At 33.7% G+C, this 26,337-nt stretch overlaps 1 protein-coding gene across 5 annotated transcripts in view; it reads right to left on the reverse strand.

The window, feature by feature from the left end:
- LOC140449620 (uncharacterized) overlaps nucleotides 1–26,337 on the reverse strand; it is a 58,548-nt gene that overhangs the window by 11,545 nt on the left and 20,666 nt on the right. Inside the window, exon 3 of one of the 5 annotated variants that reach the window (XM_072542855.1) lies at nucleotides 13,753–16,566. The exons of the other annotated variants lie outside the window; for them this stretch is intronic. Coding sequence (XP_072398956.1) covers nucleotides 14,993–16,566 — 1,574 coding nt within the window. The 3' untranslated portion in view covers nucleotides 13,753–14,992. Of the gene's footprint in view, nucleotides 1–13,752; nucleotides 16,567–26,337 lie in introns of those variants that run through there. 5 annotated transcript variants of the gene reach the window in all.

The following is a 26,337-nucleotide window of genomic DNA, read 5'->3' on the forward strand; positions in this document are numbered from 1 at the left end:
CTGTAAGAAGCATAAATAGAACAGTGTTAAGGTTGTCAGCTTACCACTGCGAGCTTGTATCGGCGCTAGTCAAGAATTATGTTGCTGCCACAACACAACTTTAAAATTTGCTGTCACTAAAAATTTATTCCCTGAAGCTATATCTACTGTAACCATGATAAAATGGAAAAACTGCGTCAGCCATGTAAATGAATAATAGAGCTCCAAATTGTGGGAGTTGGACAATTGGCTTCAATTAAATTGTCCAACTCCCACATTTTGGGCTCTACTTCTTCTTTTACATGGCTGACGCAGTTTTTCCATTTTTCCATGGTTACAGTAGATATAGCTTCAGGGAATAAATTTTTAGTGACAGCAAATTTAAATGTTGTGTTGTTGGCAGCAACATAATTCTTGACTTGCGCCGATACAAGCTCGCAGTGGTAAGCTGACAACCTTAACACTGTTCTATTTATGCTTCTTACCAGTTCATCTGATATGTACTTATTATATTCGCCTTTATTTCGTTTAACGATTTCTAAAAGTTGCACTTTTAACAGCGTTTCTTCAAAGGGAATGTTTTTTGAGCGAAGCCAATTTTGAATATCTGCCTTTTTTGTAGCCATAATGGCAACTTTTAGCATTGTCCATCACAATTACGGCATTTTTTCCAGTGTTGGTAAAATCTTTTGGAGGCATCTTTCAAATGACTTCCCATCCATCTCCTCATGGTAGTCTCCACTTTTGCTGGATTCAAAAGCCCACAGTGCATCCGGAACAAAACCATTCTCACTTCCGATGTGACAGATTATTAATCTTTTACGTTGTCCTAAAAATGAATTGATAATAATAAAAAATTCAAAGTTTATTTTAATTTGAATTACCTGAGGGATTTTTTAAGCCTGTCGACAGACCATCCAATAATGCATGTCTTGCAGAAGTCACAGAAGCATCCACCCAAACTTTCGATTTTGTATAGCCAGCATTTATCCATGTTTCGTCCAAGTCCATAATAGTGTTGGATAATGCATCCTACCACTGAAGAGTAGAAGAGAGATTTCCTTCAAGCAGCTGGACAAAAGCAGAAATAAAGTTGTGATTGACAGAAAAGAAAATTTATCACACTGACATATTTTTAAAAGTCGATTTACTTCAAAGGTGTGGAGAGCACAAAAATCAAAAGAAATTTGTTACTGACCAAATGGCTCTTAAATATGGCCATTAACTTCTTCGACTCCCGCCCTACTATTGCCACTATAATGCAATTGAGTTAGTTTGGGGTATTGCCAAAAAATTTTATGATAAACGTGCATCCAAAACAACAGATGACGTTAGCGTTCTTAGTTTATGGAAAAAATCGCTAAACATAACTTTATTCCATTCACTTGGAACCAAATTCAATTAGTCAAGTCAAAATTCCAATAAAAGAAAAAAAGAGAACAATCATTATACCCAGATAAATTGTGCAAGGCGTCGTAGTACGAGAATCTTTTACCAACGCCGAGAACCACCTTGTCTGGACCGAAATTGTCAATTTTACGTCAGAACCTATTCACATAGTAAGGAAATAGACATGGAAGTTTTCCATATATGAGTCCCTTCCCATATCAGTTGGCCCAACGTTAGATTGATAAGAAAATTAAATTTTAGAGAACAAAAATGAAAGCCCAGCGTAAATTTTAGAAGTTTTAATGCATCGAACAACATTTTTGAATTTCCTAATTATATAAAATATTTTATAACGTAATGAAAACTATTGATTAAACAGAATAACAATAATAAATTTTAAAAAATGCATAGAATATATCGCACACTCAGTGCAAGACTGCAGTAACTCAAAATTTTATGAAAATGAAGTAATCATGGAATTCAATTGTAAACATGCATATCTATCCCTTGTAAAACTTTAGTAACTTTCAAATGCTTAACCGGCTAAATATTACAACAACAACATAACTTTTTTGCGTTTAACTATTTTGCGTTTTTGTACATAAGTTCCGTGCAAAACTGTTGTAATTCGAATGTAACAGAGTTACAACAGTTTTGCACGGAACATTGCAATGGTTTCGATAACAAGCAATGAAAGGCACGAAAAAAGTAAGATATTTGTTATTTTAATATCTATATCTGTGGTGTTTAATTTTAATATACAGCATGTCTACGTAATCCCTTTAACGGTCGAGACAATAAACAAAGATTTTTACGAGACCAATCTATTCATGTAAGTTTTATGTCCTTTGCGTCACATTATATATTTTCCATAAAATGTGTGCGATGTCATATCGCACCATTTATATTTGACCATTTATATATTAGATTGGATTAAAAACACATAAATTAAGACTTATTATTCACAGCCAAAAAGTATTTTTTCTTATGAAAGGAAAAACAGTTATCTTAAAACTTGTGTATTAACAATACTGACAGGTTAAAAAATCTATTCTCAGAAAACTTGTTCTATAAAAATTAAATCCCAAATTGTATTAAATCTTCATGTAACCTTTCGGGTACGAGTCTTATCATATTGTCCCCCGTAATTCCCAACTTTCACTAAGGTAGTGAATTTCAATCCTTTTGTTAATCACTGTACTCAAGGTAGCCTGATTTGCATATTTTTATTATAGTCCTTTTGTTTTGAATTTAAATAAAAATATTGAAAGTTTTACAAATAATTTTTCTACCTTGTTATGATTTTGTCATTACAAAGCGAAGGAATTATGGCTATCAGAAACATGTGCAGAGATAGAAACTGATAGAATTGTAATGAAATGCAGCAAAAAAAGTGGTTCATCCTATATAGTTTAAGAAATGAAAACAAAGGACTTCATTGATTTTAAACATGTTTCCTTTCTGTTGGGAAACAACTATAAAATTGATCAAAATAAAGAAAATGTGAAGTGGACAGATATAAAAATTCTGCAATGCAGAAAAGATAGTCCGCACATATTTTTTTTAATTACAACTATGATGACGAACTATGGAACTATCTAAAAAAATCATCACGGACTACACATAATATACGAGAAGTGCTACTTAAACCTGCCTACAAAGAACAGTCAAAACTTCAAATGGCCAAAAAGAAAGATTTGGTATACTTATGCGATTCGGGTATGATACCAGAAGCCCACCATAGTTTTTATAAAAAAATTTTGGCCCAAGATGATATACGAGAAGAGGACAACAACTAACAGAAAATGTGTCTACACTTTTTACAATTTTCTCCGTGCAAAAGTGTTGTAACTTTAAAATTCTAATACTAAATGTGTAGTGATTAACAATTTTCTCCGCGCAAAAGTGTTGTAACTTTGAAATTCCTAATTTTTTTAGCATTAATATTATTTTATTTAAATTTCTATTTTTGGTTAATGTAATATAGGCTGAAAAGCATGCAAAATCATAATTAATTGTTAATTTTTCTTAAATCTTGTGTCTTATTTCACCGATATTATCACGAAAATAAACAAAATCGTCGTTATCTCGAAACTTACATATTCTGACTTACTGCAGTCTTGCACTGAGGGTGCGATATAATTTTAACAAAAAAATGTGAAAGTTTACCACTGAGTAACATCCCCTTTATTTTTAATGACATCCACAATTCTTGGAGACATAGTTTTTACCAAGATCTAACAAAATTCTAATGTAAACGAATCCCATATTTCTAGCAATTTTTCCTTCAATTCGTTGACGGGCCTGGCAGGATGTTTTCTCAATGCTTTTTACATTTCGCGCCACAAAGTCTCTATCGGGGACAAGTCGGGATTGTTAGAAACCAATTCCAGAAGAATATTCAAATATTTGTCCGTGTTTACAATCCCATCGATAAAATGCAACTTTCCCACACCTTTAGACGACATGCTGCCCCAGATCATGACAAATGCAGAAAATTTGACTTTTCTCTTCAGACAGTCGGGATGGAAAGCTTCATTTTTCCTGCGAATGACGCGACTCTTACTGTCTCCAACACACACTTCAAATTTGGACTCATCACTCTCTTGTATTGAATCCCATTGCGACTGAATCCAGTCTTTATGCTCTTTTGACCATCTTGATCTATTTTTCTTTTGTTGTAATGTTAAAAGTGTTTTTTTTAGCTTAAAATAAACGTCACTCCATAAAGCTTAACTTCATATAATTTGCTCGTCGATTTTTCACTATAATGCGTCTTAATGCCCTTCGATAGTTTACTTTTTCGTACATTTCTAGGTTTTGTGACCTGTAGTTTTGTATCTTTTGACTATATTTCTTACACTATAGCGTGACAATTGCAACATATTCGCGATTTCCGAATTGGATTTTCCATAATTAAAATATCTAATAATGATTGAACAATTTTCTCATCGATAACTTTACGTCGACCCATTGTACAATCCACAAACGACAAAAAGCTTAACAATACTACAAAATACAATGGCTTACAGCTTAAAAGATGCAGTCGCTACTCAATAAAACTAACTTGTGTCAGTGGCTCAATATTTATTAGAAAAAAAAATGTCATACTGTCATTTTGTACATAAAATAATGTCAATGACATTATTTTATGTATTATTTTAATGTCACAGCTAAAATGATGCAGATACGATGAAGCATTGCATAACTTATCAATTACAAATTTGCGAAGCAGCTTATCAATTACAAATTTGCGACATTTAAAAGCATTTAATGGGCAAATAACAAAATTATTTAAGAATAGGTCACCGAACTACGATTAGTTAAAGAAATTTAATTATTACTCACCATAGAAAGGGATATAGCCAAAGAGACGTATCCAAAATGGTAAATACATGTTCATCCACAGTTCAGCACATTGTTAAACGTTGCAGAAATGAAAGTAAAGTTGACAATCAATCAAGGTTAGCTCAAAATAAGATTTTTACCGAACGTGAAGAAAGATGGATTGTCAATAGTAATACCACGAGTGATTCAATTTTCGCAATAAGTCTGTCGATTTACTTCTAAACGAAACTGAGTTGAGTTTAGAAATAAAAGACAGACTTATAAGCTAAATTAAATCAAGAGTGGTATTTTATTACACTATTTCATGAACAAAGTGATAGGTCAAAAATTCAGTAGAATGAGAGGAAGGAATTTAATAATAATACATTTGATCTAGGTAACCCAAATCTACCCATTTTTTGAATAATTCACAATTAGTCATAATCATGAAATATTTATTATAACTATAAATAATATGTTATAATTATTTTTTACCTATAACAATAAATAATTTGTACACGAAAAAAATACATTATTCTCGACTATAATTATTATAAACGGTGCAATTGTAAAATTTTTGAATAGTATGACCGTTATTAGATATTAGTAGTGTTCCATATGGTTTTAATAACACTCTCCTTGTAATCACTACCATCAATTTTTCGCATGTTGAAGGCCCAGTCTTTTAGAATGAATGCTAGTCTTTCGTTGTTATTTTCTGCATCTAATTTGTAGTTGCGATCCACACAGAACATCATAAATTGTCTCCATATATAAGATTTAGATTTTCTTGTGTTACTCGGTATATTTTCTTCAATGTTTTGGTTTATAACTTCGTTTGAAGTACCACCGAAACGACTCATTTTGACGTATACAGCTACAATAATTTTTTGGCAAACGTCAAACTTTTTGCGATCGGTATCCATGGTTACGTCGTTGAAAACACGAAGCTGATAGACCAATCAAAATTGAAAGACAGTTGGTGTTTTTGCGATAACACAAGCTGTCTTTGGTTTGTGATTGGTCAGATTATGTGAAAATTTTAAGATGAGTGAAATAGTCAGAGAAATAGCAAATAATCCTTAAAAAAGTGCACCAAAATTGTGAATCAGGTGGTAACACAGTTTGGAAAAAGATGTAACTCCGAAACAATTAAACGGATATTACGAAAGAATAATCTACATATGGTCGAACTCCTAGAAATAAACCTTTTATTAGCCAAAGAAACAAACGGACATTAGTTCGCCAGGGACCATATTAACAAAAATTTGACTTTAGAATTCAATATTTGCTGATGAAACCAAAATAAACTTGTTTGAGCCCAATGGAAACATATGGGTGTAGGGAAATGCCGAATGAAGAACTAAAATTAAAAAATATGAAAGCTACGGTAACTCACGGTAAATGTGGGGTCATGATGTGAGGTGTATGTCGTTCGCAGGAGTAGGTCATCATCATCATGCAACCTCTTCTGTCCATTGTTGGACATAGGTCTCTCCCATTTTTCGCCACTCTTCACGGTTCTGTGCTTCTTGTTGCCATTTCTTGGATATTCGTCTAATGTCGTCCATCCAGCTTGTTGGTGGTCGTCCTCTGCTGCGTTTGTCTTCTCGTGGGCGCCAGTCAATTAGTTTTTTGGTCCATCTTGTGTCTTTCAGTCTCGCTATGTGACTTGACCAATTCCATTTCAGCTTGGCTATACGTTCGACGACATCACTGATACCTGTTCTTTTCCTTAAGTCTTGATTCCTTATTTTGTCCTTTTTGTCACGCCGAGAATTGATCTTTCCATGCGCCTTTGTGCCACTCGCATTTTTAGGGCTGTTGTTTTTGTGAGAGTTTCTGATCCGTATGTCATAATAGGAAGAACGCATTGGTCAAATGTCTTGCGTTACATAGCTATCGGGATGTTGCTCTTAAAGATGTCTCTTAGTGAACCATACGCCGCCCAAGCAAGTGTTATTTGTCGTTGAAATTCGCAGGTCTGGTTGTCCTTTCTTTTCTAATTCTTGTAGCATTTGTTGTGCTTCACCCAGATCTTCGGTAATAAGTACTATGTCGTCGGCAAAACGCAGATGATTGAGCATTTCTCCATCTATTTTTATTCCTCTATTTTCCCACTTTAGCATTTTAAAGGCGTATTCGAGGACCATTATAAATAATTTAGGTGAGAGAGTGTTGCCCTATCTCGCTTGATATAAATTTCTCTGGTGGTATCATGTAGTTTTACACGCATTGTGGGTAACATGCATTTTATGTAAGGAAATATGAACCAGTACATGTATTTGGATATACTAAGGCAGCATCTTGCCGCTAGTGCTCATAAATTAGGTATCAATAACTACCAGTTTTATCAACTATCCAAAACACATGTTATATCGAGTTCGTACTTGGTTGCTTTATAATTTCCGAAATGTTATTAAAACATCATCCCAGTCAACAGATTTGAATAATAATGAAAATTTGTTACCTACAACTGCAAATTCCACAAGTGGACTAACTGCTATTGGAAGGGACTCGTATATTCCATGGAACCAATATCTGGACCAGAATACAGACAAGACATCGATGACGAATAAAACTGAACATCTTAACCAAGAAGAACTCGATATATTTTACCAACAAGACATTCCTCTCAGCTTTAGCAACGAAGTTAAACACCATATTAAAACCAAAGATAAAGAGCCGGTATATACGAAATCATACCGGTACCCATATAACAATTTTAAATTTGCTTATAGGGGGTTGAAAGGGGGAACTGAACAATCACTGGGCTTGGAGACAGGATAAGCAAATAAATTGAAACGTTTGCCAACGGCTACTCATGTTTTGGTTGGAGAGCTATGTCGTGGATAAGAATTCCTTTATTTGGAGGGACTGGGAGAAACTTACTATGAAAAAGAAATCAAAAAATACTTAGAGATGTCCTGGGCAACACTAAACAAGAAGATTCCTAAACTATTTAAAATGGAACGCCGTTTAAAAAAACTATCTTGCTGTTTAGAAAGAAAGGCTTTGCCTTCCTAAAAAATTTTAAGGGTGAATATCTTTTTAAAAGAAATAATTTTAAACTCTTAGTTTAAAGAGAAACATTACATATATATTTATTTTTATTGTACATAAACAGTTATTACAAAAAACATATAAATAAGTTATCAACAAATCTTACACTGAAACTTTTAACAACAAAACAGACTTAAAACTATGGTTATGTGCCAAATGGCAGAAAAGTTGTACTAACTGTCATATGTCAAAATGAAACTAATCAACTTTTCTGAATTATTAATTAATTATCAAAGGTTAATTATATTTAAAAGAAAACTAAAATATGACAATTAGCTGATACATAAAACTTTATTTATTTTAAACTTTTTAAATTGATATGAGAGCAAATCTCTTTGTATTAGCGATGAATGTTTATTTAGAAAATTTAACAAAACTACTCGTTTCGCTGGCTGATTATTCTCTTGCCCAAACCAGCAGAAAGATTAGTGTACTATACTCAGAGACGCAAAACGATTAAACATATTTTTTGGTGTTTTATGATATACAGGGTGAAACGAAATGCTACAATGTACACAAAGAAGTAAAGAAACAAATATCTTCAATGTTAGATCAAGGCATTAGTTGACCAATGTGGATCGTGCCAAAAAAACCAGATTCGTCCGGTAAAATAAAGTGGAGGATAGTGGTAGATTATAGAAAGGTCAACGATAAAACAATAGAAGACCGATATAAGATTCCTCTTATTAACGATATCCTTAATAAATTGAGACGATGTCAGTATTTTACTACCCTCGACTTAGCGAGCGGATTTCACCAAATTGAAATGGCCGAAGAAGACATCCCAAAACATCATTTAATGTGGAAAATAAACACTATTAATATGTAAAACTGCCATTTGAACTTAAGAATGCTCCGTCCACGTTCCAATACATGATAGAAAATGTATTAAAAGGACTCCAAGGAGAGATATCTCGTCTACATGGACGACGTAATCGCGTATTCAACATTACTGCAAAAACACATTATAAATTTCACGATAAAGTCGATAAATGTGAGATTTTAAAAAGGAAGTTAATTTTCTAGGACTGGCGAAAATCAAACATACACCCGAGTTTGTAGAATGCTTTGACAGATACAAAAAATTATTAATGAACGAGCCGCTATTGCAATACACGTATTTTTTTCCAAACCGTTTAATCTCACAACAGATGCCAGCAACTACGATATCGGAGCAGTACATTCCCAAGGACCAGTTGGCAGTGATAAACCAATTGCTTTCACCAATAAACCAACTACTTAACAACACAAAAGAAAATGCTAGCTATAGTGTGGACAACTAAGTATTTCCGATCCTACTTATTTGAAGAAAATTTAAAATACTTTCAGATCACCGCCTCTTGCAATAGGTATTTTCCTTAACGGAACCCAACCCAAAATTAGTACGTTGGAGCTTAAAAATAGAAGAATTTGAGTAAGAGGTAATTTACAAAAAAGGCAAAGCCAATACAAACGCAGATGCAAACAAAACGTACAACAGCAGAAAATCGAGTTCTTGGTATACCTATTCAGAAAAGCCACTTAACTTTTAAAACAACCAAATTATTATCAAATAATAATAATAATAACCGGAAAACACCGGAAAACAAAACTCCGGGTCTATAAAACAATAATCAGGCCCATAGTAAGTTATGGTTGTGAAACATGGGTGGTGACACAGAAATCTGCCAATGCATTAGATGTGTTTGAAAGAAAAATATTACGTAGGATCCTGGGCCCAATAAGTGAAAACAACAACTGGCGAATTAGGTATAATAGAGAAATATACGAGCAATATAGCGAACCAACTCTAGCACAACATACTAAACTGCAGAGATTACGATAGGCAGACGAAAAAGACCTGTTGGAAGACCTAAAAAGAGATGGGAAGATGAAGTCGATGAGGATGCCAGGAACTGCCTGGGAACGCGTTCATGGAAAAGAACAGCTGTAGATCGAGATGATTGGAGAAGCCTGTTGAAGGAGGCTAAGGCCCGATTTGGGCTGTAGTGCCATTGGATGGATGGATGGAAATTATTACCAAAACCCTCAACTACAGTCGACGACCTCCAGCAATTGCCCGAACGGTTCCTAATAAAAAGCTTTATCATATTCAGCTATCGAAAGACCAGTTACAAGCCGATACTATAAAATTGTTCAAGGAGCACCTCAAACCGAAAAAGATGTGTGCAATTCTATTTGAAGCGGAAGAAGAAATTTTCGCAGAAATTTGCGAAATTATCCGAAAAACGTTTTTTAACAACCCATACGACCTAGTAAAATGTAATCTTTTATTAGAAGATGTTAACTCCGAAGAAAAACAAAAGGACCAAATAACCATAGAGAAATAACTGAAACAAAAAGCCAAATAAAAAACGATATTACTGGCCTAATATGAAGAATGACATAACAGATATCATAAAGCTCTGCCATAAATGCGAAGAACATAAATATTACAGGCTTCCCGACAAGCCAAAAATTTATGGTTTCACCAACTGCTACTAAAACCAATGGAAATAGTTTACATCGATTTATTTCAGGCCAATGTACAGAATGCACAAGGAATCTAAGTTCCTGTAGTTTGCTTTATACCATATATCACAAAAAATTTTATTAAAAATCCTTTATAAAAGGTATATAATTTAAAAACCCAATCGGGCTATATCGCAAAACGTTTTCGGAATCCATATTCCATCATCAGTGCACTAGGTACACCTAGTGCAAATTGGCACCAAACGGCAACAATTGAAATAGAGCACACAACATCCGAAGATATACGAATCCGACGTGGAGTGCGACAAGGTTGCGTCTTATCACCGCTATTATTTAATCTGTATTTGGAATCTATGTTCAGAAAAGCATTAGACGAGGTTCAAGGTGGGATCAAGAACAGAACCAGCATAGACAACATCAGGTACACTGATGATACCGTCCTAATAGCAAGCAACGCACAAAAACTACAAAATATAATAAATGCATCATAGTGAAATGTTCGGTTTACATCTAAATGTTTCCAAAACTAAAATTCTAGTATTTTCAAAGATACCAACAAACGTACATTTGTATGCCAAGATTGTCAAGGGACAAAAAAAGAAATCCTATCAAGAATCGAACAAGAGAGGAAAACACTCATGAACATGAAAACATTTTTTAAAACATCTTAGTCTAGAGCTCAGAATTCGAATGATCAGATGTTACGTTTTCTCTGTTTTGCCGTATGGCTGTGAAAGTTGGACAATGGACTCTGAAACAGAGTCCGCAACGGCGCATGAATAAACCAAAAGAATGACTCAGCATAATCAAAGAGAGAAAAATACAATACTTGGGTAATGTGTTGAGAGGTGAAATACTCCAAATCATATTGGAAGGTAAAGTGCAGTGCACAAAAGATCAGTTGGAAGACGTCTGAACTCGTGGCTGAAAGACCTGAGGAGCTGGTTTGACCGCTCATCCACAGAAATCTTTCGTACAGCAGTTTCCAAAGCAACAGCAACAAAAAGTCGTATAAAAAATGTTGTCTTGATAGTCCAGTCGGGATGGCATTTGACCTTGCATGGTGCACTACCCCAAATTTCCCAAAAATCTCACAGAGAACATAAAACAGCTGGGTCTAAATGAACATCACTATAAGGCCATGCAGAAAGCTGTACTCCTCGCGACGTCCAGATGTGTACGAAAATTTTTGGGAGATACTTCAGCATACCAAGTCACCTAGGGCTCACCCTAGGAACCTTCGGGAATCTTGCAATACATACTTTAAATTGTAACTAAAATCTTTGCTAGTGTAAATAAAACTTTATTGTTTTCCAAAAGAACATATATAATTCGCTGCAGACGACAAGAAATAAAATGGGTCATCAATAAAATGTTAGAACACCATAAGGCAGACCAGATTGTGTACATCAAAGACGAAGACATCCAAAAAGTACTACGACAACATTAAAGTAGATGCCTATTATTCAAACTATACTATTATATTTATTCTCCATTTTCCAGTCCTACGCCCTTATTCCTTTACTTATTATAATTTATTTCCGATACCTACCACAAATTATTCTACGATTATGCTTCCTGAACCTTACCTCCACATAAATGAAAAATCCTTAAGTGTGTGTGTATTTCGATTAATGACCTTGATTTAGACCAATTGACCCACTCAAAATTATATTAAAATTATCATTTCCATAGATACAATCTACAAGTATAAGTAAAAATCCTTTCAACATTTGAAAGAATTATGTGCCCTAATCGACACAAGATATCTTTGCAGATACCGGAAGCAAGGAAAACCGAGGACTGTATCAAGCAAATCTTACAATTGAGTACCAAAGAAGCGCCTTGCCAATACACACCTGTCCAAATTAGAAACATTATCAACCAAAGACTATCAGAAGCCCATTATATTGGAATATTCCCGGAATCAACAACCAAAATTACAACCCAACGTTCTACAACAAAAATTTTGGGTCCAAAAGGAACTTACCTCATCAATCTACCGCCGTGAAAGCAAAACCCCAACCCAGAGGTTATACAGGGTGGTCCTTAAGTAATTGTACAAAAAGAAACAGTAGATTCTACACTTTAAAATATTACGATTTTTTAAGCTAAATTGCTTTAATAAAATGTTGATATTAAGAAAGATACAGGGTGTTAAAGTGCAAATTAAAAATTTTATTTTTGGCTATAACTTTCATGTTTGTAAACATTTATGCATAAAAATTTACAACTGGGTACTTTTAAATATGAGAAATTATAATTTGATGCACACTTTGATGTAGCGGATAGAGGGCGCCACATATGCCACATATGTGGCATAAATTTGCACTTAACTTTTTTGCTCTTTGAGTGAACTGTATTTGTGATACAAAATATTAAAGATACATTATTTCAACAAAAAAAGGTATACCTATTAATAACTTTTAAACTCAATAGTTTTCGAGATAATCGCATTTTACAAATCAGCTGCATATTTCTGAGTTAAGGCAATTACCCCAGGCAACGAAGGAAAAATAGACAAAAACATTAATAAATCTAAATTTTGGTATAAAATACCAATAACTAAAGTTAATAGTTAACGAAATATTAAATAAAATAAATATATCAGCAGGATAATTAATAATAGGATATGACAAAAAACAGAATAATAGGATTTTACATCAAACATTTTGTATTTTATGTTAAATTAAAGTCGTAATCAAAACATTTTGTTTACAAACCAAATTAAGAAATAGTTAAACTAAATTACTAAACTTTTTGTTAAAGTAAGTGTTCAATATGTCTACCATTTTCATTAATTCATTTGTCAATATATTCCATAAAAATCATCTCATATTAAATAGCATCATTGGTTCTAAAGAAACTGTTGCAGTATTTATTTCTTTCCATATTTGGTTGCAAATGTTTATGGCATTCTTATAGACACGTTGTTTTAATACGCCCCATACACCAAAATCAAGCGGATTAAATTCTGGGCTACGTGGTGGCTATAATGTATAATGGACGAATCTATATCCAAATCTTATAGTATATTATGTCGCAAAGGTTAAATATTGTATTAAACTGTGATGTATCTCATTCATTGGTTACTTATATACACTCATATAAGCTTACGAGTAACTATAATTACATATCGAACAAATGGACTATTATGATAATGATGATAATATTATGAACTAACGAACTAATATTATGCTGAACTAAATTGCCTGTTTGTTTACTATATTTATAACAATATCGGTTATTAGGCCAACGATGATGTTTTTGTAAAAATGCTGAGTCTTTAAGGTAAGATTTGTAGCAAAAGTATTATGAAACAAGACACGTGTGTTATTTCATACCTGTGCTTTAGTTTCCATTTGTCATAATAAAAATGGGTAAACAACAATTTACGTAATGAATAATAAGTATTATTTTGGGTTTTTTTATAAATTAAATAATTATATCAATATATCACCACATTGCCAAGGAATATGACTGCCACGTCCAATCCAACGTTCTGAAAAGGTATATTTAACTATGTTCTCAACGCCTTCTCTCTAGAATGTCGTGGTGTACCATCTTACATAAACCATATATTTTGGTTTTTCAGCATTTTACAATAGGGAAAAAGTAATACAACGCCAGTAGGTATAGAAATTTAAGAAGCGATAGAAAAAGGGAAATTGTATACATGATGACGGCCAGCGTCTGAATACGGACACGGCACCTAAAGAAGAAGATGAAGAATATTTTCTCCAATAAGACATTTAGCAGCCATAACAAAAATTTTGTAATGTTACATTATCATCTTTGAGTTGTTTTAATAAGAATAAACTATGAATTATGCTTATCTACAGGTACTGAGTGCTTTACCGCACAAATATCACAACTAAGAATTATGAGGCAGCTGACTTATAAAATGCGATTATCTCGAAAACGGTTAAATTTTGAGGTTACTAACAGGTATACCTGTTCTTTGTAAAAATAATGTATGTTTAATATTTTTTAACACAAATAGAGGTAACTTTAAGAGCAAAAAAGTTAAGCGCAAGTCTATGCCACACCTGTGGCATATGTGGCGCCATCTATCAGTAACATTAATTTATGTATAAAATTATAATTTATCCTACTTAAAAGCGTCCAATTATAAATTTTTGTCCAAAAATATTTACAAACGTAAAAGTTATAGCGAAAAATAGAATTTTAAATTTCCACTTTAACACCCTGTATCTTTCTTAATATCAACATTTTATTAAAGCAAGTTAGCTTAAATCGTAATATTTTAAAGTGCAGAATCTATGGTTTCTGTTTGTACAATTACTTTAGGACCACCCTGTATATAAATTCAAGAACAATCATTCCAGAGAAACCGCTAAAAATTTACGTATAAAACAAGGAATAGGGAAACAAATTCTAGTAACAAAACTCCAGAAGAAGCCAATACAAAAGTTTTACTTGTCCCTCACAAAACTTCTTTAGAGAATAGAGTAGCTATAGCACAATGACCGCTAGAATCCAATATATTCGATTACGCAAATTCAATAAGAAATTACCAGTTACCGCCTATCATCACGGAACATTCGGAAATCTTGCAACACATATTTTAAATTGTATCTAAAATCTTTGTTGTGTAAATAAAAGTTTATTGTTTTCCAAAAGAACATATATAATTCGCTGAAGACGTATTCACTCTTCAAAGCTGATACTCGATGTGTTTCTGATCGGAACAGTCATTACTCCGTCGGATAGTCAGTCTTACGCTACAAAATTGAAGTTTTCATAGGTACTCACCGGTGTGAGTTTGCATATGTGCTTTTAAACTAGAATTATGTTCAAATTTTCTGAAGCATATTTTGCATTTAAACGGTTTTTCACCAGTATGGACAGTATGGACCATCATATGCGATTTTAAATTATCCATTGTTAAATGTTTTTGGTTGCAAATTTCACATTTAAATGGTTTTTCACTAGTATGCAAGCTCATATGTCTATTTAACACTTGTTTCGTTGAAAAGTGTTTGGTACAAATTTCACATTTAAATGGTTTTTCACCTGTATGCCCCATCATATGAGATTTCAAACTCTCCTTTTTTGACAACTGTTTGCCGCAAATTTCACATTCAAATGCTTTTTCATCAGTATGAACATTCATATGCGATTGTAAAACTTGTTTCGTTGAAAATTTTTTGGTGCAAATTCCACATTTAAATAGTTCTTCATAAGTATGCAATTTCATATGTATTGTTAAATAAAAATTTCTTGAAAATTTTTTTGTGCATATTCCACATTCAAATGATTTCTCACGAGTATGCACTGTCATATGCGATTTTAAATTACCTTTTGTTGCAAATTGTTTGGTGCAAATTTCACAGTCAAATGGTTTTTCACCAGTATGCATTCTCATATGCAATTTTAAATATAGTTTAGTTGAAAATTTTTTGGAACACATTCCACATTTAAACAGTTCTGTATCATTATGGAATTTCATATGTATTGTCAAATACCTCTTTGTTGAAAATCGTTTGGAGCAAATTTCACATTCAAATGGTTTTTCATCACTATGCACCGCCATATGGGTTTTTAAATTACCCTTTGTTGAAAACTGTTTGGTGCAAATTTCACATTCAAATGGTTTTTCACCAGTATGCTCTGGCATATGTATTTTTAACTTACTCTTTGTTGAAAACTGTTTGGTGCAAATTTCACATCTAAATGGTTTTTCACCAGTATGCACTCTCATATGCAATTTTAAAACATTTTTCGTTGAAAATTGTTTGGAGCAAATTTCACATTCAAATGGTTTTTCGTCAATATGCAACTTCATATGTATTGTTAAATAATTCTTTGATGAAAATTGTTTGTTGCAAATTTCACATTCAAATGGTTTTTCACCACTATGCACTCCCATATGGGATTTTAAATTACTCTTTGTTGAAAATTGTTTGCTGCAAATTCCACAATGAAATGGTTTTTCACCAGTATGGACTTTCATATGCGATTTTAAATGTAGTTTCGTTGAAAATTGTTTGATGCAAATTTCACATTCAAATGGTTTTTCACCAGTATGCACTGACATATGTGATTTTAAATTACCCTTTGTTGAACACTGTTTGGTGCAAATTCCACATTTAAATGGTTTTTCACCCAAATTTTCCCCAGTGTGTATTTTCATATGTAGTTCTAAACGATAATTGTTTAACAATGGTTTATTGCAAATGATGCATATAAAACGTTGTCCTCCAGTGTTCACATTCGTAGTGGAAATTATATATTGGTTCAAATTACTGTCACTTATATCATAATTTGTTAATAGGCTACTGGCATCAGTTTTCATGTCTTTACGGGAGAAACCTAAAATTATAATTACCTGTTAAATTCGATAATGTAATTAAATGGAAATTAATAATGTACAATCGTAGAAAATATATCTACTGTAAATTCAACTTCAAGCTACGGACGATGTAAACAAATAAACGCTGGAAACACGCGTTTGTTCAGGGCCGGACTAGTAAATTAAAGATACAATATAAAACAGACAAACTTTGACAGATACAGATTATAGTACACCAATTTTTTAAATATAAAAATGATTTACAATATCTAGAGCTATTATCCACAAAATAAAGTATGTATGCAGAAAAAAGAAAGTTTATAAAATTACCGTATTTGCGTATTATTAACTTTCAGAATCTGATATACTGCTGTCATCATTAATGTTAATAATGAGAGGCTCAATTTGGGCTTCAATTAAATTGTCCAACTCCCACATTTTTGGCTCTACTTCTTCTTTTACATGTTTCATGCAGTTTTTCTATTTTTTCCATGGTTACAGCAGATATAGCTTCAGGGAATAAATTTTTAGTGACAGCAAATTTAAATGTTGTGTTGTTGGCAGCAACATAATTCTTGACTTGCGCCGATACAAGCTCGCAGTGGTAAGCTGACAACCTTAACACTGTTCTATTTATGCTTCTTACCAGTTCATCTAATATGTACTTATTATATTCACCTTTATTTTGTTTAACGATTTCTAAAAGTTGCACTTTTAATAGTGTTTCTTCAAAGGAAATGTTTTTTGGGCGAAGCCAATTTTGAATATCTGCTTTTTTTGTAGCCATAATGGGAATTTTTTCCAATTTTCTGGAACGGTAAGGGGCATTGTCCATCACAATTACGGCAGTTTTTTCCAGCGTTGGTAAAATCTTTTGGAGCCAACTTTCAAATGACTTCCCATCCGTCTCCTCATAGTAGTCTCCATTTTTGCTCGATTGAAAAGTCCACAGTGCATCCTGAAGACAACCATTCTCACTTTCGATGTGACAGATTTATCAATCTTTTACGTTGTCCTAAAAATGATATTAAAGATAATAATAAAAAAATTCAAAGTTTATTTTAATTTGAATTACCTGAGGGATTTTTTAAGCCTGTCGACAGCCCATCCAAAAATGCATGTCTTGCAGAAGTCACAGAAGCATCCACCCAAACTTTCGATTTTGTATGGCCAGCATTTATCCCATGTTTCGTCCAAGTAATAAATTGTAAACAATTTATTACGAAAGATTTGGTCCACAGATTTAACATAGGAGCAAAAGAATTTAATGATAATCTCATCTCAGACAACTAAAATAATAGTAGTCAGCAAAGAAACAACCAGATGTAAAATAGAAATTGATGGCATCAGTATTGAACAAGTAATGGAAATAAAATACCTGGGAATTACACTGTCTAGCTATGGAGACCTGGTCAAAGAAGTGAGGGATCAAGTATAAAAAGCAAATAGACTGGCAGGATGCCTTAATAACACTATATGGCGAAAAAACACATTGACACTGAGATGAAGTTAAGAATTTATAAAGCCAGTGTAAGACCAATAATGACATACGCCTCAGAAACAAGACCCGACACAGCCACAACGCAACTGGAAACGACAGAGATGAGAGTACTGAGAAGAATTACAGGAAATACGCTGAGAGATCCAAAGAGAAGTGAAGACATTAGAATAGAATAGACACAAAATAGAAAAAAAAATGGAATAACCACATAAGCAGAATGGATGAGACCCGTCTCGTCAAAATAGCAAGAGATAATTCACCAACCGCCAGAAGAAGTATCGGAAGACCGCGCAAAAGATGGAGTGAAAACCTTCCATTGAGGTATTAATCAGCCAATGAACAAACAGAATTGCTTATAAAGAGGAAGAAGAAGAATAACTTGTTCTATTTTCAGCTCTTTTGCAGATCTTCTATCTTTTGTAGATAATCTCTTCGTCATAGCACAATTTCGTAATTTAATGTTTTTTTTATTTAATTACTGGCTTTGGATAACTTGATCCATTCAGCCACGTTAATGTATTTGACTACTTGAATTTGTTAATGATGTATTGACCTATTGCATTTGTTAACAAAATAGTACTTCGCATAGAGGTAAATTAAAAATATAATGTAAACGTCAGAATCACAAGAATCAGTAGATTGATAAAAAACCATAAATTCATTCGTTTCATTCAATGCCCTAACCAAATTAAAGTGAATATTTAGAACCGACAGGGGATTACATAATGTAGGGATACTTTTCACGCTAAGGTGCCTTTCATAGCGACTTTATTACAACACAACACAGGCAACGGCTAGGTGGTAACTATATAATATAAGGATAGACAGAGGGAACAAAGCTGGATTTATTCATTCACATTACACATTCCATCCTAAATTTTTCTTTTAGTCCTTTTTAAATATTCCCAAAAAATAGAAGATTGACACTGAGGAAGAGGTATTTGTTCTTTTATAAGATTTTCCAATAGATACTTAATAGCATCATTATATATACACCCGAACATCCAATGATTGATATCGTCAGTGTTACCATTACAATCACAAAGTTCGGTTTCACTTAAATTAAATCTATGAAGATAGGTTTTCACAGTAGCATGATTAACAAGGTATAAAGGTTGTTACTTCTATTACAAAAAGCATTCCATTCAATTTCCCAGTTTTCTTTTAATTCTTATTTACGCAGCGAGACTAAATCACTTCTATTGAGCCAGCTAATTTCTAATCCTTTTGAAGCCGCTTCTTTAGCAAAATAATCTGCTTTGGTGTTGCCCGAGATACCAGCATGTCCTTTTACCCAAATGAAAGAGACTGAATTGTTTCTTTCAAGTAGCTTTAGTTAATTTTCTAAAATTTTGACGATAATACTGTTTTTGTATAAATGCTTAAGCGAATTATCTAAAGCAGACAACGCAGATTTTGAATCCGACATGATTATTATTTGTTGATCAGACATTCTTTTCTCAATAGTCCATTCCAGAGCTTGATATATTGCAAACAGTTCTGCGGAATAAATGGAAAATTGTTGGTTTAATTTAGTAATTTAATTTAATTTTCGTATTTTCGAGTTTGTAAAACGTGGTTCTCTTAAAATTTGGTAAGTCATTATCATTATTTACATCTCTTAGGACTTTGTCAATTGCAGGAACTTCATTCCGGAAGAAATATTGATGAACTTTTCTTCTTATAGCTGACTTATCAAAATCATCTACAGCATCTATTGATTTTGAACGATTTTGATTTGTTTTAGGTTCAGATAATGTGTGGGTACTTTTATACTCTTTAATGACATTGAAGACACTTTTCGAACAAACTCAAACTTTATCTGCAACCTTTTGTTGAATGTCCATTAACGCTAAAGTAGAATTATCTTGTAATTCACATTTATATGTATTAACGATTAGTTCTTTGGTTCTTATATCTATGTGATTCTTTTTAACTCTTTTCCTAGAGGAACTTAGTTGTAACAGTTGCCCATTTTCATCCGCAGGCTCCGTATCAGATATTTTTATTAAATGTAATTATTATACTTTTTCCAACTAAAATCACAAAATGTGCATTTTCAAAATTTATTCTTCTAGTAGAGGATACAATATAAGGTCGACCTGCATAATGGATAAAAATTATTTGAAGTGTAATTTAGTATGTTAAAAATTATAAAAAAGAAGGGATGCCCGATATAAGTTTGTCCTGACTATAATTAAAAAATGTTTTTGTTTTATTTGTAACAATTAGAAACATAAAATGCCTTTTGTAATTTTTCTATTATGTTGATTGTTTTCCAGTTATAAACAATTTAATACCAAAAAAAACGAAAACTGATGATTTTTAAGGCTCAAAAAGACAAGTAAAAAATATTTTTGTAATCGTCAAGTACATAAATTCAAGTTTAAACCTTCTTCTAAAAGGTTCTGATAAACATTTTTGTCATGTTTTGTTCTAAAATATATTTTTTTATTTGTTAATGAGGAAGATTCCTTATCGAGAATGGCAATCCGGCTGCATTAACAACTAAAAAACAGTGTTTCAAAATGAAATAAGTCCAAAATACTTATCGAAAACTGATTTAATAAGGTTTTATCTTGAATTTAGGTAATTTGTAATTTTAAAAATGATATTTTTTAAATATGTTTTTAAGCCTTGAAAATCGTCATCTTTCGTTCTTTTTTCAGTTTTAAATTGTTTATAACTCGAAAACGATACAACTAAAGACCTTTTTTTTCGAATGATCCACAAAATCTAAAATAATATCTGCCCGGGTCAATTTTTTTTTTAATTTATACAAAAAAAGTTATTTTTTAATTATTATATTATACACTCAGGTGCAAAAAAATCGATCCATGTGTATTATTTGCTGAAAAAAGAAAACGTTTGAAGATATTAGTTTTAAATCAGGTATATATGTAAAAGTATATGTTAGATTAAAATAATTTTTACAGATTATCCAAAAAAATCATTTATTTATAGAGACATACGCCAAAACTCAAAAATACAAAAATATTCAAAACTTTCTGAAATTAAGAAAAACATTGATAATAAATCAATATCTAGTGTTTCCTCGTCGGGCCCTTATAACAGCATGTACACGTCTAGGCATTGAGGTAATTAACCTTTGGATATCAAATTGATCCAATTGGTCCCATATTTCTTGAAGAGCCGCTGTAAGTTCAGCCAAGTTGTTTGGACGGGGTACTCGTGCTCGAAGACGTCTTCCCATCATATCCCATAGATGTTCTATGGGATTGAGATCGGGACTGCAAGCTGGCCAGTTCATACGGACAATTCCCACCTCCTCTATACAGGGTGGCGCACCGAAAACGAAACAGATGCATTTACTGGCAGATGATTCCTTTAAAAAAAAAAATGCTTGGACCCGCCGATTTTGTTATCGAGGGGGAAACAAAATTGACATAAAATCACATTAACATTTGCAACCCCCTAAGCGGGGGTGGCACCATCCCTAAAATCTTAAGTGGAAAGGAGGGTCGAATGATCCATCATTTAAAAGGTCTTTCAACTCCCTTTACAATGATGTAAAATTCATGTACTTCAATTCAGTAGTTTTGGAGATTTATTGATTTAAAGTTTAAATACATCATCGTAAGAGGAGATCAATACATAGCAGCAAAGTTGTTAAAAAATAAAGAATTAACTGACCTGTCAGCCGAGTAAATGTTGAAAATGACCACCATTACTTTCCATGCAATAATAAAGATTTTGCTGAAAACGTTGCCGGACATTTTGCAATATTTGAGGAGTAATTTGATGGCACTCATTCACAATTCTTTGTCGTAAATCTTCTAAGGATGTTGGCTGAGTAGCATAGATTTTGCTTTTTAAGTAACCCCACAAAAAGAAATCCAAAGGTGATAAATCTGGCGATCTTGGGGGCCATTCAACGGCACCTCTTATACCAATCCATTGACCTGGAAAGGTCTGATCTAAATAATGCCGAACTCTTAATGAGTAATGTGGTGGGGCACCATCCTGTTGGAACATCAACATATTCTCAACGTATCGACCATCATTCTGATTTTCAATTATATCTGTTAGCGCAGGATCTATGGCATTTTGCAGTAATTCCAAATACATTTCACCAGTCAAATTTCCAGGTAAGAAAAAAGGACCAACCAAATGATCGCCAAAAATGCCAGCCCAAACATTTAATTTTTGTGGCTGCTGTGTGTGTACCTCATGGTAAATTCTGGGATTAGAGTACGACCAATATCGACAAGTATGACGATTTACTTCGCCATTTAGAAAAAAGGAACATTCGTCGGAAAAGCAAATGTTAAATAAAAATTGTTCATCGTTTATAATTCGTTCACTCATAACTTCACAAAATTCTAATCGCTTATCAAAATCGTCTTCATTAAGTTCTTGTACAAGGTGAATTTTATACGGATGAAAATTATGGGCCTTTAGAATCCGTTGGATAGTACGTCGACTAACACCACACGAAGTTTGCAATTTGCGGGTACTTAATGTAGGATCTACAATAACTTGCCCTAAAACCCCCACTTCTGTTGCTTCGTTCCTTATAGGATTTTCAATATTACGTTTTTTATTGGCGACTGATCGAGTTTCCCGAAATTTAGCTACAAGTTCTAGAACATATTTTCGGTGCACATTATTGTTCTCATGTCGCTCATTAAAAATTTGTGCTGTTCTATTAGCGCACTGATTATTTCCGAAAAATATTTCAATAATTTCAACCCTTTCTGCCGTGGAATATACCATGGTTAATTTATGTATAAAGCAATAAATGATATTTTAACAACAAAGATTGGTCAAATCAATCGCAAACTAATGTACTATTTCCTATTTAAAATACAGTAGTCTTCCTCTATAATGATTCCCTATATAACGATAATTCCTCTATAACGATGAAAATAGTAAACGTTGGTTGGTTCGTCATAAGAACAATGTATTAATTCTTTCTCTATACCGATATCGTTCTCTCTTTATAGCGATAATTTTTTAGCGTTCAATAGTTGATGACAAATGTGTTATTGTGTTTAAAGTTCAGACTACCTGAGTCACGAGTGGCAAGGTCATTGTCCAACGGTTGTTTTGTTTTGCCCTTAAGGAATGCGGCCCCCCATTCTATTCTTTCTTATCAGAAAATAAAGTGACTCATGTTTATTGTTCGGACGGCGTACCTAACTGTTATCACACAGATGTTGTCATCTATTGACGACTTTTCATTTCCAGTTTGAGTTGTGTCAACAGTTAACATGTTTTCGAAAAAGCGTAAAGTGCTCTCGGTGGAGGAAAAGGTATCGATAACTAGAGCAATAGAGAAAGGTGAAAAGCAATCGGATGTTTTTCGCCGGACGCTGCTGTCTCAGTCAACTGTGGTTACGATATGGAAGGACAGAAAAAAGTGGCTTAAAGCGGAGATGGAGGGCGGTAGCAGGAAGAAGTTACGGAAACCTCAGCACGAAGATTTAGATCGCGCTATGCTTCAGTGGTTCCAGCAGCAGCGTCTGAACCATATTCCACTTTCTGGGCCTGTGATCAGGACAAAAGCTGAGTTTTTTGCAACTGAACTTGGAATTGTGAATTTCAAGGCATCTGAGGGTTGGCTGAGCAAGTGAAAGCTGCGGCACAAGATCAACTACGAGCAAATCAGCGGAGAGGCTCGCGATGTTAACAAAAACGTAACGGATGATTGGCTAGAAAACGTGTGGCCTGGACTGAAGGTACGATATGCGTCAGACGACATTTTCAATGCGGATGAGACTGGATTGTTTTTTAAAATGACACCAAACAGAACTTTAAAATTTATATTGGAAAAGTGCGTTGGTGGAAAGCTGTCTAAGGAACGCATTACAGTTTTAGTGGCCGCTAACATGACAGGTTTGGTGAAGCGAAAATTGTTAGTGATAGGGAAGTCGAAAAATCCGCGTTGCTTTATAAACATAAAAAATCTACCGGTGACCTACAAAGCAAATAAGAGTGCGTGGATGACCTCGGAAATTAGAAGCGATAAGAAAGTGGGATATCGAGCTTAAAGGGAAAAAAATTCTTTTGCTTGTAGAAAATTGTCCTGCTCATCCTGTATTGCGCGACCTTCAAAACATCGAACTCTGTTTTCTGCCAGCAAACACAACGAGTGTCCTTCAGCCAATGGACCAGTGTCATCAAGAGTTTGAAAAGCCATTACAGGAGAAGACTTTTGATAGAATTAGTTGAATAATGGCGATCTTGGTAAATGGTAAGAGAGGACCGGGAAGAAGACGCATTTCCTGGCTTCAAAATTTACGAAAGTGGTATAACACGACTACCACTGAACTGTTCCGCGCTGCAATAAATAAAGTAAAGATAGCCGTGATGATCGCCAACATCCGGAACGGATAGGCAGTTTAAGAAGAAGAATGGTGATCTTAAACTAAACATTCTTGACCCTATCCTAATGATTAGTAAATCCTGGGACGAGGTGACGAGCAATACAATAAAACATTCCTTTAAACACGCAAGATGGCTGGAAGATCAAGGATTGACTGATGATGAAGATGAGCTGCCATTAGATGTTTAGGCCAGACAGTTTACACTTACTATCACTTACGGACCGGAAGAGCTAACATATTTTGAAAAAGTTGATGAAAATGTAGCTATAACATCTGGACTTTCTGACCAGAACATCCTGCAAGCAGTTCGTGTAAAAGAAGAAAACAGTGACTCGGAAGTAAAAGCAGAGCCAGAACCAGCTCCGACCTCTCAGCAGGCATTGGGTGCAGCAAAAGTACTGCATCGATTCTTCATCCACCAGGAAGACGATATGAGTGCTGTGGAAGATTCGATGCATCTTCAGGACAAGGTCAGGTCAGTTCTGTGGAAAGGGAAAGGAAGACAGACCAAGGTGACAGATTTTTTATTAATGTAGGCTAAATATATTTTACAGTAGCATATTATTTTTTTTATTGTACAGTACACATGTTTTAATTGTACAGTCATTTTTTATACTGTATTGCTTATATTATTCGTTAAAAAATCTATGTGGAATACAATGTTAATTCATTTATATTCGTTTTGATAATGTTTTTAAATTAAAATAGGTTATTTAGTACAGTATTATTAATATTACAGTACCGAATTTTATCTCTCTCTGTATAACGATCTCTCCTTATAACGATGAAAATTCCCGGTCCCTTGCATATCGTTATAGAGAGAGAGGACTGTAAGTACGTGGCATTCTCTACTTATCTTTCTTCAAGAAACAACTTTTTTTGTCACAAAGGACACTTCAATTGCTATTTTTATTATTAATAAACCATGGGCGTAGTAAATAAAAGCATTTGCTTATCAAGAAAATGCTTTTACTCAAATTTCTTCTGAAAGAAGTACAAACTAATTTGATGTACCTATTAAAGTCTACTTTAAACTTTAAATCAATAAATCTCCAAAACTACTGAATTGAATACATGAATTTTACATCATTATAAAGGGAGTTGAAAGACCTTTCAAATAATGGATCATTCGACCCCCCTTTTCATTTAAGATTTTAGGGATGATGCCACCCCCGCTTAAGGGGCTGCAAATGTTAAAGTGATTTTATGCCAATTTTGTGTCCCCCTCGAAAACAAAATCGACGGGTCCGAGCGTTTTTTCAAAAAAGGAATCATCTGCCAGTAAATGCCTCTGTTTCGTTTTCGGTGCGCCACACTGTATATTGGTTGACGATTCTAGCACGGTGAGGACGCGCGTTGTCGTCCATAAAAATAAAATTAGGTCCAATGAAAGGAGCAAAAAGTACCACATGCTGATCTAAAATACTTGTTATGTATCTTGCAGCAGTCATAGAAGCTCTATCTATAATAACTAAATCGGTATGGGCTTCTGAACTGATACCAGCCCAAACCATAACGGAGCCCCCCCGATAACTTATTTTTTCCGCAATATTACATTGAAAATATCGCTCTCCGTGTCTTCTCCAAACCCTTTCTCGGCCGTCTGGTGACCTTAGACAAATTCTGGACTTATCTGAGAACAATACATTGCTCCAATCTGCATCACTCCAGATTTTATGTTCTCTTGCAAAAGCAAGGCGAGCTCTGCGATGTTCTATGGATAGTATTGGAGATAGGTCTGGCCTTCTGGATAATAAATTACCTTCTACAAGTCGTCGACGAACTGTCCATCTGCTTACATCCACATTTCTCACTTCGCTCAGACGATTTGCCAGTTCAACTGAAGTTAGATGCCGATTTCTCAAACATGATGAGACCAGAAATCGATCATCTCTTTCGGATGTTACCCTTCTACGACCTGATCCTGGTCTTCTTGTAAA

The sequence above is a fragment of the Diabrotica undecimpunctata genome, chromosome 9, assembly GCF_040954645.1.
Source record: "Diabrotica undecimpunctata isolate CICGRU chromosome 9, icDiaUnde3, whole genome shotgun sequence".
NCBI classification, from domain to species: domain Eukaryota; kingdom Metazoa; phylum Arthropoda; class Insecta; order Coleoptera; family Chrysomelidae; genus Diabrotica; species Diabrotica undecimpunctata.